Here is a 14,227-nt window from a genome sequence, read left to right on the forward strand (position 1 = left end):
CCAAGTTAAGCTGGAGAAGGAACGTTGAGATGAGATCAAAGAAAGCTCTAGCAGCATACTAAGCGTGCAAAAGGGCTTTTGGGCGGAACTGGGGACTGGCACCACATGTCGTTCATGGCATGTACAGCACAGTCATTCGACCGACACTAACATATGGAGCTCTAGTCTGGTGGAAGGTGCTAGACAAAAAGAGTAATCAGCAGAAATTCCGGAAGGTACAAAGGCTGGCATGCCTGGGAATGTTAGGCGCCGTGAGCAGCACAGCTCAGGAAGCGCTAAATGTCATCTTTCACTTGACGCCTCTACAAGTGTTCGTGCAGGAATCAGCCGCTAGAAGAGCTCTACGACTAGGAGAATCCAACATGTGGAAAACAGCTAAGCACGGTCACGCGACAATTCTGGACGATATGACGAAGGGGCAATTAAACGGAATAATAACTGACCTAACATTCAAAACAGACCACATCACGGGGGTTTTGGACTTCCAGGTTCAGAACATACGATATCCTTCAAGGGAGGAATGGGAAGTAGGCCTAGACAACGGGAGGGACATCACAATATACACCGACGGCTCGAAAATGGAAAAGAGAACTGGAGCTGAGATGTACTCGACACATCTACAGCGAAGCCAATCATTCCGATGACGCATGCAGTGTATTCCAAGCCGAGGTCTATGCTATAGACAGAGCGGCAAAGCTGCTCCAAGATAGCGCGGTCTCCAACACCGACGTAACAATCTTTGTCGACAGCCAAGCCGCCTTAAGGGCATTAGAGTCCAACATGATAAATTCGGACATCGTGCGGAGGTGTAGAGCCTCTCTGGCTTCTATAAGTCATTTCAATGTCTCCCTTTGCTGGGTCCCTGGCCACAGCAGTATTGAAGGGAATGAACTCGCGTATGAGATGGCTAGGAAAGGTTCCGACTTAGACATAAGTGAGTTGGAAAGCTCCGTCCGACCGCCGCTGAGTTGTCTCCTAGGGAGAATCTACGAATATGAGAACAGGGCAACGGACTTGCTATGGACCAATAGGGTTGACTGCGAAGTCTAAAGGTTCTTATGGCCACCAGCTACCTTCTCAAACTGAACAAATCTGCGGTGAGTGTGCTTACGGGTGTCCTCTCATTGTGCTATCGCACCAATGCTCCGACGGTGGCGAATACCAACAAGCTCCCTCTGCAGAAGCTGTCAGGATGAGGAGGAAGAGGAGTCGATCTACCACTTTCTCTGCCGATGCCCGGCGCTTCAAAGACGAAGGCTCAGATTTTTGGGCTCACGCTTCTTCGACAGCCTGGCAGAGGTTGGGAGGGTGGACGTCTCGCTTCTTCTTGGGTTCATCAGGGAAAGCAATTGGTTCGTTGAGGACCGCTAGGAGGTAATGGGACTAAAAGAATTTGCTGCCACCCTGTACTTATTGAGGGCACTCACAATGGACAAAAATGTCTGCGAGTGGAAGTGTGGGTAGCGCCCACGCACGCCCTCTTAACCTAACCTAACCTAGTTAAGAAATTATTTTGCAATACGTCCAAAGCTCATTAAATTTGACGAATGTAAAAGATGAACAGACGATTAAATCGAATACCATAACCAGCACACATTCAGGTGACAGTTGCTGCTTAACCAAAGAACAAAACAAAAAACCTTGTGCACAGAGTAACACATAGAACCAGAATAGCTCAGGGGGTCAATTCATGTTCTATGAAGTGATGAATTGAAAGCGTTTTTCACCACTTCAGCTGATATGCGATTCAGTTTTTTTCAATTTACCGAATATTTTTTCACCGTTGAATTTGCCCGTGAAAATTTTAAATTAAAACAAAAAAATAAAAGTCGGAGTGCCAAAAAGAATATTTGGTGCAACATTCGGAGACAAATGCAGATTTTGCCAATAAAAGGTATGAATAAGTTTTTAAATTAGTTGAATTAGTTGCAAATTACTATTTTTGTTTCCAAACTCAGATTTATGTCTGCCAATGGTGCCAAGCAAATTGAGAGATCTTGGCAATCGCTGGCCAATCATTTAAACGCTCTATTTGGTGCTCAAAAAGACGGCGCAAAGTGGTGTGATCTAAGGTATTTTTTTATGTAATTATTAACATATTTGACTTTAATTAACGGATCTTTCTATTTAAGACCCTAGTATGGAGGAGACAATCCTTAAAATTTGACATCAGGCATCCGTGGATGGAGACCATTCCCAAGAAGTGGGTTCACCTCAAGTGGTATGCATCACTCTTTATCACTAATATATATATATTATATATAAAAGGATAAGAGAATAGATACAAGAATACGGATAAAGGTAGAAGGCATGGGAGAAGGAAAAGGGAGCGGAAACGAAAATTGAAAAGTGAAGTGTAAAGGAAACGGAGAAGAACAAGAGATCGGGCGGGTGAAAGAGAGAGAGGCCGAGTGGATACTGAGAAGGAGAGGGATAACAAGTTAAAAGAGGTGGAGAGGGGGATGGATAGGTAAAGGAGAAAAAAAGAAAAGGCGAAGGAGAAACAAATGGAAAAGGAGAAGGGAAAGGAAACTGAGAAGGAGAAGAAAAACGGAAATAAAAAGGGGAAGGAAAGGGAGAAGGAAAGGAAAAGAAGAAGGAAAAGGAGAAGGAAAGGAAAATAAGGGAAGGAAAAAGAGTAGGGGAAGGAAAATATGGTGAAGGAAAAGGAGAGGGGAAAGGAAAAGGAAATAGAGAAGAGGAAGCAAAAGGAGAAGGGGAAGGAGAAAGGTAAAGGAAAGCGGAACGGAAAAGGAAAAGGGAAAGAAGAGGGAAAAGAAAGGGAGTGGAGAGGAAAGGTGGAGGGAGAGGGTCTGGCCGCCGGGAAGGAGAATGAGAGGGAGGGAGATAAAAAGACGGAGGAGAGAAAGAGCTATAAGACTGAGGGTGAGGGCAGTCTATAAAAATATGCCAACGTGCTTATTTTATAATTTGCACATATGAATAAATGTCATTGTTTCTTTATACCTTTTCAGATCACCGAAGAAATCTCAGCTGTAAATACGACATTGTCAATTACGAATTCTGATCCAACACTGACTAACATGGGCCAAACCTCGCTTAGCCATGGTGTCGATCCCGCAGCTTCGGAGGAGCTTGCTCCCGTAGAAAGGGAGCGGAGAAGGAGAGTTGGCGACACGCGCAAGAATACGATCGGTTTCTAGAAATCGAAAGAGAGATTAGATAAAAAACGGTGAAGGCTTGATATAGCTGAAGGGATGCTAAATCCCCAAAAAACCAACAATAAATTAGACGCACTAATTTCCAAAATTCTTTAAAAGGTTGTTTATTATTTACTAGGAGATCCACTGATATGGGCTATGGGCTTTCTGACTTCGGACAATCTAGCTTTCGATTTATCCCTGACAGGACGGACTATTGTATGCCGACTGCTCCCTGTGCTACGTTCACCCCAGTCATTCGACGGGAGAGGAAAGGAGAAGAGAACTCAATAGTGTAAAGCGACCGGTTTAATTGTACACGGATAGGTCGAATGTGGTCGGAAAGGCTGGGGGGGGGGGGGAGGGGGGGGGGGTATTTTGTCAAGAGCTAAATGTAAGTAGCAAATTTAAGTTGGCTGGTCACTGTAGCGTCTTCCTCCTCTCCTCTCCTCTCCCATTTTCCTTTTCCTTCCCCTGCTCTTTTTCTTCTCCTTTCCCTTTTTTCCACTCGTTTCCCACACGCTGGCAATATCCTTCCACACTCTTCCTCACCGTTCGTCTCTCCCTACTTTCCCTCTACTTTTCATTCTCTCCCTCCGTATTTTCATCCTTCTCTCTATCCTTTTTCCTCCCTCCACATTTCATTCTCTCCCTCCGTATTTTCATCCTTCTCTCTATCCTTTTTCCTCCCTCTTATCTGTCCCCAACCGCTGCTCTTGGTGGCTTGTAAAACAAAACTCTCTCTTTAGATAGGCATCGAAATCTGCTCTTAAACAAACCGACATATCTTTCAACCAAACTCCGAGTAGCTTTATGCGAGCAGTTATAACGCTGTTCTGCTTCTGATGTAGGGTTGGTAATTGGAGTCATAAGCAAAGGCTAATAAAAAGGAAGAATCACAACATGATAGAAATATACAAAAGTTTGTGTACCTGCAAAGGATACCCACTCTCTCCCAATAATCAAAAGTTTCTCTCGACATGCCAATTGAGACATGCCTATTGTAAAAATTGTATATGTGCTGCTTTAAATTTGAACGCCGCCATACGAAAGCATCAATGTCAGTTCCCCGAAATTTTGCACTTGCATATAATATAATAATGCTTCATTGCGGCAATAATATACATTTTCTACATCAGAACGCATATTTTTATATGAGTCCTCCAGGAAAATCATTCATTTGATAGAAGCAGCTTTGGTTGCCATAAATTCGCCACTATTTGGGAATTTAATGTGACTTTGCTGAACTCTATTAATTGCTTTTACTTCCAGTGAATCTTGACCAACTGCCCAGTGAAAACTTCCAGTGCTAAAAAAACACATGAATGGGAATTGCATGCCGTCTCTTTGTAGTTCGCAAGTATGGCTTTAGTTCGTCAACCAAATTTTAGCAAATGTGCTTCGGAAATCTATATAAATGAATGAAGGTTTCCTCCGATATCATAGTGAATGGATCTTGTGAGTCCCGCAGTTGACTCTTAGTAACTCTGAGATGATTCTTATATCGAAAGTTATATAAAATTTGGATTGTACATTTAAATAATAAATGGCAATAATGTACTTATCTTTGATATTCTAGATGAGAATTCAGTGCAATTAAAAAGGGAATATTGGGCATTTTCTTATTGAAAAGTTGAAAATATTTACCACTTTTATAAATTTTTTTGTTATTTTGACAGAAAACATAATTTTTTTTACTCACCACAGTACTCGTTATTATATTTTCACAACGATTATTGCAAAGAACACGAATCGCCTAACATGAAAAAGTGATGTGATAAAATGAAATGAGCATGAATTATTTTTTCACTTCATCGAACGTGAATTGACCCCCAAAAATAAATAAAACAATAAACGGGTAAAACTGAAGTTAAGTCACACACATTTCGTTAGCTTAATGTGAAAATGTGCTAAGTCACTTTTTTTGAAAAATTGTATTTTAATACAGTTTTAAAACTGAATTCAAAATACATCGATAAAAAAAAATTATTTAAATTTTTTATTTTTACGTGCTTTGGGCAATGATGTGCTAAGTCGTCAGCTCTTAAAAAAAAATTGTGCTAAGTCAACCTGGCAATAATATCAATCTGAATTACTAGTCATTTCTTTGTGCGCGCATTTTATTTATTTATTTGATTCATTCAGTCTAAAAGTACATGCTTTGTTGTTGTTGTTGTATTAACGATAAAGACACTCCCCGAAGGCTTTGGGGAGTGTTACCGATGTTGATGGCCCTTTGCCGGATATAGATCCGGTACGTTCCGGTAACAAAGCACTATTAAGGTACTACTAGCTCGACCATCTCGGGAACGATTTATATAATCACATTAAATCTTCTAGGCCATCCCGCTACCCCACCCCCTAGTTCCATGAGGAACTTGGGGTCGCCAGAGCCTCGGCTGTCAATGAAACAGGATTCGCCACGGTTAGGTGAGTTGAAAATTGGGTTGGAGAAGCTATATATTGTGCTGGAAACCCTTTGAGAGGGTTGCGAGCACAACCCCTTGAAATTGGATTTACCCAATTGAGACATGCTTTGCTGTATGATAAGTGCTTTGCGCTGACTATAATCTACTTCAATTCTTACATGTCGATAACTACATGCTTTCTTACAAACTAGTTAAAAATAGAAAACAATTCAAGCTTAAACTTATATAAGCTCTTATTAAAATTAATAAAACTACTGAATCGATTTGCTAGATGTATAGTACTAGTTATAGGTTCTTTCATAGCATAATTCGTTTTATGAAGTTATTTCGATAAATAATCTCTTATGCCGAAGATCATGCAGTGGAATATATGGAATGATCAAAGTAGATAAATCAGAGCAATTCTTGCTAAAGTTTATTACATTATAGGCAAGCATGAGTGAGATAAAAGTTCTTCTGTAATGCAAAGCCTGAAGACCAAGCAATTTGTGACTGGCCAGTGAAGCATACCAAAAGCAATTTTGTAAAAAAATTTTGGAACTTTCTCAATTTTATAGGAGTTAGATTCATTCAATATTCAACACAACTTCTGACCAAGGATATATAAAGTGCCTTCAACGTCATAGGGTCCTTAAAATCACTGGTGTTACGTCTACTGAACCCAACCATTACAACAAATTTTGAAACAACGAAATCAATGTGACTAGAAAAAGGGAGTTTGGAGTCAAAAATTACACCCAAGTCTTTACTCTCCTGACAACGATTAAGAGATTTAGCATTTAGTTTGTAGATAAAGTATGTGGCAGTTGTCTTTATGGAATAAGACACAACACAGCATTTGTTTGAATTTAAAAATAAGTTATTTTCTGCGCACCATCCGGCAAAAGAGTCCAGATAAGAACCGTTAGAAAAAAAATAAATAAATAAATGTAAGGCGCGACAACCTCCGAAGAGATTTTAGGCCGTGCTTCTCTTCCAATTTACGTCGTGCTCCTTTTTTTTAATTTTTCCTACAAATTGGCGGGACGGGACCTACTTTGTTTTATGCCGACTCCAAACGGCATCTGCTAGGCAGATGAGTTTTCACTGAGACCTGCTTATGGCAGAAATACACTCGGAGAGCTTGCCAAACCCTGCCGGGGGTGACCCCGCTTAGACAAATTTTCTTCTAATTGAAAACTTTATTTCTAAAATTTTGATGTTCCTTTTCTCGGGGTATGAACCCAGGCATTCAGTGTGGTAGGCGGGGCACGCTACCATCACACCACGGTGGCCGCCAATAGTTAAAAATTGTTTGACAAATAAATGGTATTTTTTGTGATATATATAATTTTAGTGTTATATTTCAATCCTTAAAAGGGAAGAGTGATGGGGAAACATATTGAGTAAAAAGTGCTAAGTCAGGAGAAAAAATTTGTTTTGAGTGAGGAAATTGTGATAAGACATAAAATAGCTGTTGGGTTAGCATAAATGACTTTTATTTATCTTTTTCAAAGCTTTTACACTCAAAAGTATTGCAACTAAGGTATCCTCATTTACAGTTTTGAAAAAAAGTTTATTTCAAAAATTATTCAGTTTTTTTCGTCTCCTGTAAAATTCGTAAAAAGTGACTTAGCACATTTTCACATTAAGCTAACGATTTCATACATTCAGTGGTAGGCGACTCTATTTCGAAACTCACTCGGGGAGAATATAGTTTTTAATTTAAAAATACAAAGATATCTGAAGAGATCCTACGCAGTGTGGAAAAAGCTATAATATCAGCCAGTATGTTTTATCCCTTTCAGTTTTTATTCATAATAAAAATACAATCATTTAATAAAGAAATAATTGTGCAATACGTCTATGACTCATTAAATTTTACGAATTTAAAAATAACTACAAAATATATACGTGGTTTCAATCTCCACATTCACACACAAAAAGGGTTTGTGGGATCGATCTCGAGATAAATAAATAAATGAACTGATAAACTGGCAGGCCTAGGAGTAGCCAAAAGCGGAACAATTACGCATTCCTTAATTATATACTCACATCCACATGGCACGTAGCTCCTCGCACGTTGGCTCTTGTGTGTTTAATGAAGAACTTTTGGGCCCAACAACTTCAGCTGTATTATAAGAAGGGCTTTCAGGAGTAACAGAAACTGCACCGCTACTGACAGATGTTCCTAGACCAGAATTAGTAGAATCTATTCCATAATCAAGCATAACTTTGGACGCGGTACCAATCGTCGTGCCACCAAAATATCTTCGTCCACTTTGTGAGGATGGTATTGGCCCTTGGGAGTACTTAATAAACCTTGCTTCAGCACCATACCATAAATTGCCCATGTTAAAATTGCTAACGATGAAAATAATGAGAAGTTGGCACTGACACTAGAAGATAAAAAAACATATTTTCTTGGTAAGTAGGCGGTGAAAATAATATCTTAAATTTTTTTCATTTGATACTAATTATATAAATTTGTTGTCTTCAAGACCGGGTTTATGGTTTGATTGATTAAAAATTTGGTACCTAATCATATCTTAACGCTAACGAAAAAATAGGATACGAATTGGGTAAGGAATAAGCGCCGATTTGACCCATGGTGAAATGGGATTTTTCGTGTACGTGTGTGCTGTTAGTCTGCAACGACTGCATACTTTTAGGTGAAAATGACAGCTTTGAAACTCAATGTTCAGTGCTGCCATACCGTCTTAAAACATCCAAAAACAGTTTTCCAAATTCCCAAAAATTCAAAATGCTCCAAAAATTCCCATCAAAATGCTCAATCTTTTCTTAAATTTTTTTATTTACAAATTTCATACAAATATATTAAAATTTATATTTCTAATAAAATAAATTTTAATTAAATGAAAATATAAAAAAATTAAATAAAACTGAAACCAATAAAGATAAATCAATAAAATAAAATTAAATTTATTTAAAAAAATTACAATATATTAAAATAAATTGAACAAAATGAAGTCAAATAAAATAAAATAAAATAAATATATAAAAGAAAACTAATAAACAAATATTTTTAAATGAGAAAACTAATTTTAAAAATGTGCTAAAATAAAATAAAATAAAACGAAATAAAATAACTAAAATTACAAAAAAAAAAAACAAATTGAGTAAACTAAAACTAAATTAAATGAAATATCATGAAATGAAATAAAATGAATTAAAATAAAAAAAATCAATGAATTGAGACGAAATGAAAGGTAGTGGAATAAAATGAGATGAAACGGAATGAAATAAAATAGAAAAAAAAAATAAACAATATCGAAATGAAATGAAACAAAAAATATAAAACGATATAAATGGAATGAAAAGAAATGAGATAAAAAAATTGTTTGATGATACGGAAATGAAAAGAACTGAACCGGAGTAAAATGAAATGGGATATCTCCAAAAATGGTATACTGGACATTTCAAACTTTTGTAAGGTCAATAGTCACCTATGCTTCCCTGGTTTGGTGGTAGGCCATGCAAAGAACGGCAACAGCAAAACTAAACAAAATGCGACTAGTTTGCATTGGCATAGCGCATGCGATGAGAACGTCCCCTTCTGATGCACTTAGTGCTTTAGTGATAATACCTCCCTTCCCTATTCTGATATAGAAAGAGGCAACATTAGGCTCACTAAGACTAAATATTTCGGAGTTGAAGCCAGGAAACGTGATATGGCATATGAAAGTAATAAGAAAATTAATAGGAAATCTCACATTACAACTGAGTGAGCTAATATCCCCTAAGCTCAGAAGCTTACGGAACTTTGAACAATTGCGTGATCTAATGCCCCCTAAGCTCAGAATCTCATGGAACTTTGAAGTGTCCATTGTGGGTAGGACCCACTGGGAAACAGAAAATCCTTATAAGGACCCTGACTCAGAGGTCTGGTTCACGGATGGATCGAAATTCGATGACGGAACTTCAAGGAATCGATACCAATGGGATGCTACCCCACCATATATCAGGCAGAAATCCATGCAATAAAAGTCTGCGGTAGAGAATGTCTGCGGAGAAGCTCATCCTCGAAGAGCATCTACATTATGTCGGACAGCCGGGCGCCATGCCTTGCAATCTTACGCAGTTACATCGAAGCTAGTGGATGACTGCATTGAAATCATTAATGACCTGGGAGCCAAAAGCAAGCTTTTGCTAGGATGGGTTCCTGGACATCAGGGTCATGAAAGTAATGAATATGCAGGTTACCTAGCAAAACAGAGTGCTAAAACAGCTTGTGGACTCACAAAAACACACACCAGGGAAACCATAAGTAACTGGGAAACAAAACAATTCAGACGTCATTGGATTGACGGCCCAAGGAAATGGCATGCCAAAGTGTTTATACTTCTGGCAATGAAAGTATTAGCCAAACTCATTAATCTAAGCAGGGAGGACCTACGCTCCCTGGATACTATACGGGACACTGTGGTAAACGATATCACCTAAATAAGTTAAATTTATCCGATACTTAAATTTATCGATTCTGTGTGCTGGAGGATGAAACGCCGGTTCACATTCTCTACGAATGCGTTGCTGTGGCAAGCAAAGCCTCTCCCATCTATGTGGTGTGACTCTTAATCCCTATGTGATATGGAGTAAAAAGCCTTAAGAGGTACTTAGATATATCAAAAGCCTCCATAAAGAAAACTAGGCTGAAAGGTCACGCACAGTAGTTCTGCACAAAGGTCTCAGTGCTTCCATGCCTAATAATAATATACAATATACAAAATGAAGTCAAATGAAATGGAATGAAAAGAAATGAAACGAAATGAAATGAAATCAACTGAAATGAAATAAAATTATTTAAGGATACAACGTTCGATTCGAGCTCAAGGCCAGAATAATTTTTTTATGATAATTATTGTTTCTTTTTTAATTTTTCTATAATTGAAAAATTGTATTTTGTTTTTTTAGAAAATTTTTCAGACAACCTGCCATACAATTTTTCAATTATGGAAAAATTAAAAAAAGAAAACAAAAAGAAAATAATTATCATTAAAAAATTACTGTTCTGGCCTTGAGCTTGAATCGAACCTTGTATCCTTTATCAATAGGCCGATAAAACTAAAACAATTGTTAATAAACCAAAAGCAAACAAAGTAATGGACAATAAACAAATCCAGCATTATCAGTTAATTGCAACAGATGACACAACGCTGGGTAAATTTAGTTTGTAAAGAGTAATAGAAGTAGCAATTTATCAAATAAAACAGAGCCGGCCACACAAATACTAAAACAATTGCATAAGAGTGTGTAAAAATTGAGTGACAACTCCCCACAGTGTGCTAAAAGAAAATGTGGACTGTGCAGTTTGAAATTTAAAAGGACTTTGGTTATTTGATTTCAAGCTAATCCTGACTATATTTACTTATATTCGTATAACTAAGAACGCGGAGGTCGAGCTAGTCAGATAAAACTTTTGTGTTTATTCAATGCAAAATTTACTTAAAACAAGTAAGGAAGGTTAAGTTCGGGTGTAACCGAACATTACATACTCAGTTGAGAGCTATGGTGACAACATAAGGGAAAATAACCATGTAGGAAAATGAACCGAAGGTAATCCTGGAATGAGTTTGTATGACATGTGTATCAAATGAAAGGTATTAAAGAGTATTTTATAAGGGAGTGGGCCATAGTTCTATAGGTGGACGCCATTTAGGGATATCGCCATAAAGGTGGATCAGGGTTGACTCTAGAATTTGTTTGTACGATATGGGTATCAAATGAAAGGTGTTAATAAGTATTTTAAAAGGGAGTGATCCTTAGTTCCATAGGTGGACGCCGTTTCGCGATATCGCCATAAAGGTGGACCAGGGGTGACCCTAGAATTTGTTTGTACGATATGGGTATCAAATGAAAGGGGTTAATGAACATTTTAAAAGGGAGTAGCGTTAGTTCTATAGGTGGACGCCTTTTCGAGATACCGCCATAAAGGTGGACCAGGGGTGACTCTAGAATACGTTTGTACAATATGGGTATCAAACGAAAGGTGTTAATAAGTATTTCAGAAGGGCGTGGAGTTTAGTTCTATAGGTGGACGCCTTTTCGAGATATCGCCATTAAGGTGGACCAGGGGTGACTCTAGAATATGTTTGTACGATATGGGTATCAAGTAAAAGGTATTAATGAGGGTTATAAAAGAGAGTGGTGGTAGTTGTATAGGTGGTCGCCTTTTCGAGATATTGGGGTAAAGGTGGACCAGGGGTGATTCTAGAATGCGTTTGTACGATATGGGTATCGAATTAAAGGTATTAATGAGGGTTTTAAAAGGGAGTGGTGGTAGTTGTATAGGTTGTCGCCTTTCCGAGATATCGCCATAAAGGTGGACCAGGGGTGACTCTAGAATGCGTTTGTACAATATGGGTATCAAACGAAAGGTGTTAATGAGTATCTCAAAAGGGCGTGGAGTTTAGTTCTATAGGCGGACGCCTTTTCGAGATATCGCCATTAAGGTGGACCAGGGGTGACTCTAGAATGTGTTTGTACGATATGGGTATCAAATTAAAGGTATTAATGAGGGTTTTAAAAGGGAGTGGTGGTAGTTGTATAGGTGGTCGCCTTTTCGAGATATCGGCATAAAGGTGGACCAGGGGTGATTCTAGAATGCGTTTGTACGATATGGGTATCAAATTAAAGGTATTAATGAGGGTTTTAAAAGGGAGTGGTGGTAGTTGTATAGGTGGTCGCCTTTCCGAGATATCGGCATAAAGGTGGACCAGGGGTGACTCTAGAATGCGTTTGTACAATATGGGTATCAAACGAAAGGTGTTAATGAGTATTTCAAAAGGGCGTGGAGTTTAGTTCTATAGGTGGACGCCTTTTCGAGATATCGCCATTAAGGTGGACCAGGGGTGACTCTAACATGTGTTTGTACGATATGGGTATCAAATTAAAGGTATTAATGAGGGTTTTAAAAGGGAGTGGTGGTAGTTGTATAGGTGGTCACCTTTTCGAGATATCGGCATAAAGGTGGACCAGGGGTGATTCTAGAATGCGTTTGTACGATATGGGTATCAAATTAAAGGTATTGATGAGGGTTTTAAAAGGGAGTGGTGGTAGTTGTATAGGTGGTCGCCTTTCCGATATATCGCCATAAAGGTGGACCAGGGGTGACTCTAGAATGCGTTTGTACAATATGGGTATCAAAGGAAAGGTGTTAATGAGTATTTCAAAAGGGCGTGGAGTTTAGTTCTATAGGTGGACGCCTTTCCGATATATCGCCATAAAGGTGGACCAGGGGTGACTCTAGAATGCGTTTGTACAATATGGGTATCAAACGAAAGGTGTTAATGAGTATTTCAAAAGGGCGTGGAGTTTAGTTCTATAGGTGGACGCCTTTTCGAGATATCGCCATTAAGGTGGACCAGGGGTGACTCTAGAATGTGTTTGTACGATATGGGTATCAAATTAAAGGTATTAATGAGGGTTTTAAAAGGGAGTGGTGGTAGTTGTATAGGTGGTCGCCTTTTCGAGATATCGCCATAAAGGGGGACCAGGGGTGACTCTATAATGTGTTTGTACAATATGGGTATCAAATGAAAAGTGTTAATGAGTATTTTAAAAAGCGAGTGGGCCTTAGTTCTATAGGTGGAGGACTTTTCGAGATATCGCCATAAAGGTGGACCAGGGATGACTCTAGAATGTGTTTGTACAATATGGGTATCCAACGAAAGGTGTTAATAAGTATTTTAAAAGAGCGTGGGGCTTAGTTCTATAGGTTAGCGCCTTTTCGAGGTGGAACAGGGGTGACTCTAGAATGCGTTTGTACAATATGGCTATCAAACGAAGGGTGTTAATGAGTATTTTAAAGGGAGTGGGCCTTAGTTCTATAGGTGGACGCCTTTTCGAGATACCGCCATAAAGGTGGAACAGGGGTGACTCTAGAATGTGTTTGTACAATATGGGTATCAAATTAAAGGTATTAAAGATGGTTTTAAAAGGGAGTGGTCGTAGTTATATAGGTGGTCGCCTTTTCGAGATATCGGCATAAAGGTGGACCAGGGTTGACTCTAGAAAGGTGTTAATGAGTATTTTAAAAGGGAGTGGGCCTTAGTCCTATAGGTGGACGCCGTTTCGAGATGTTGCCATAAAGGTGGACCATGGGTGAATCTATAATGTGTTTGTACGATATGGATATCAAATTAAAGGTATTAATGAGGGTTTTAAAAGGGAGTGTTGGTAGTTGTATAGGTGGTCGCCTTTTCGAGATATCGGCATAAAGGTGGACTAGGGATGACTCTAGAATTTGTTTGTACGATATGGGTATCAAATAAAAGGTGTTAATGAGTATTTTAAAAGGGAGTGATCCTTAGTTCAATAGGTGGACGCCGTTTCGAGATATCGCCATAAAGGTGGACCAGGGGTGACCCTAGAATTTGCTTGTACGATATGGGTATCAAATGAAAGGGGTTAATGAGCATTTGAAAGGGGAGTGGGCCTTAGTTCTATAGGTGGACGCCTTTTCGAGATATCGCCATAAAGTTGGACCCGGGGTGACTCTAGAATGCGTTTGTACAATATGGGTATCAAACGAAAGGTGTTAATAAGTATTTCAAAAGGGCGTGGGGCTTAGTTCTATAGGTGGACTTTCGAGATATAGCCATAAAGGTGGACCAGGGGTGACCCTAGAATGTGTTTATA

At 38.7% G+C, this 14,227-nt stretch overlaps 1 protein-coding gene across 1 annotated transcript in view; it reads right to left on the reverse strand.

Annotated features, from left to right (window-relative positions):
- LOC137235183 (uncharacterized) overlaps positions 1-14,227 on the reverse strand; it is a 1,124,977-nt gene that overhangs the window by 474,293 nt on the left and 636,457 nt on the right. The window contains exon 3 of the mRNA XM_067758315.1: positions 7,625-7,968. Coding sequence (XP_067614416.1) covers positions 7,625-7,968 — 344 coding nt within the window. The remainder of the gene's footprint in view (positions 1-7,624; positions 7,969-14,227) is intronic.

The sequence above is a fragment of the Eurosta solidaginis genome, chromosome X (assembly GCF_040869045.1).
Source record: "Eurosta solidaginis isolate ZX-2024a chromosome X, ASM4086904v1, whole genome shotgun sequence".
NCBI lineage: Eukaryota > Metazoa > Arthropoda > Insecta > Diptera > Tephritidae > Eurosta > Eurosta solidaginis.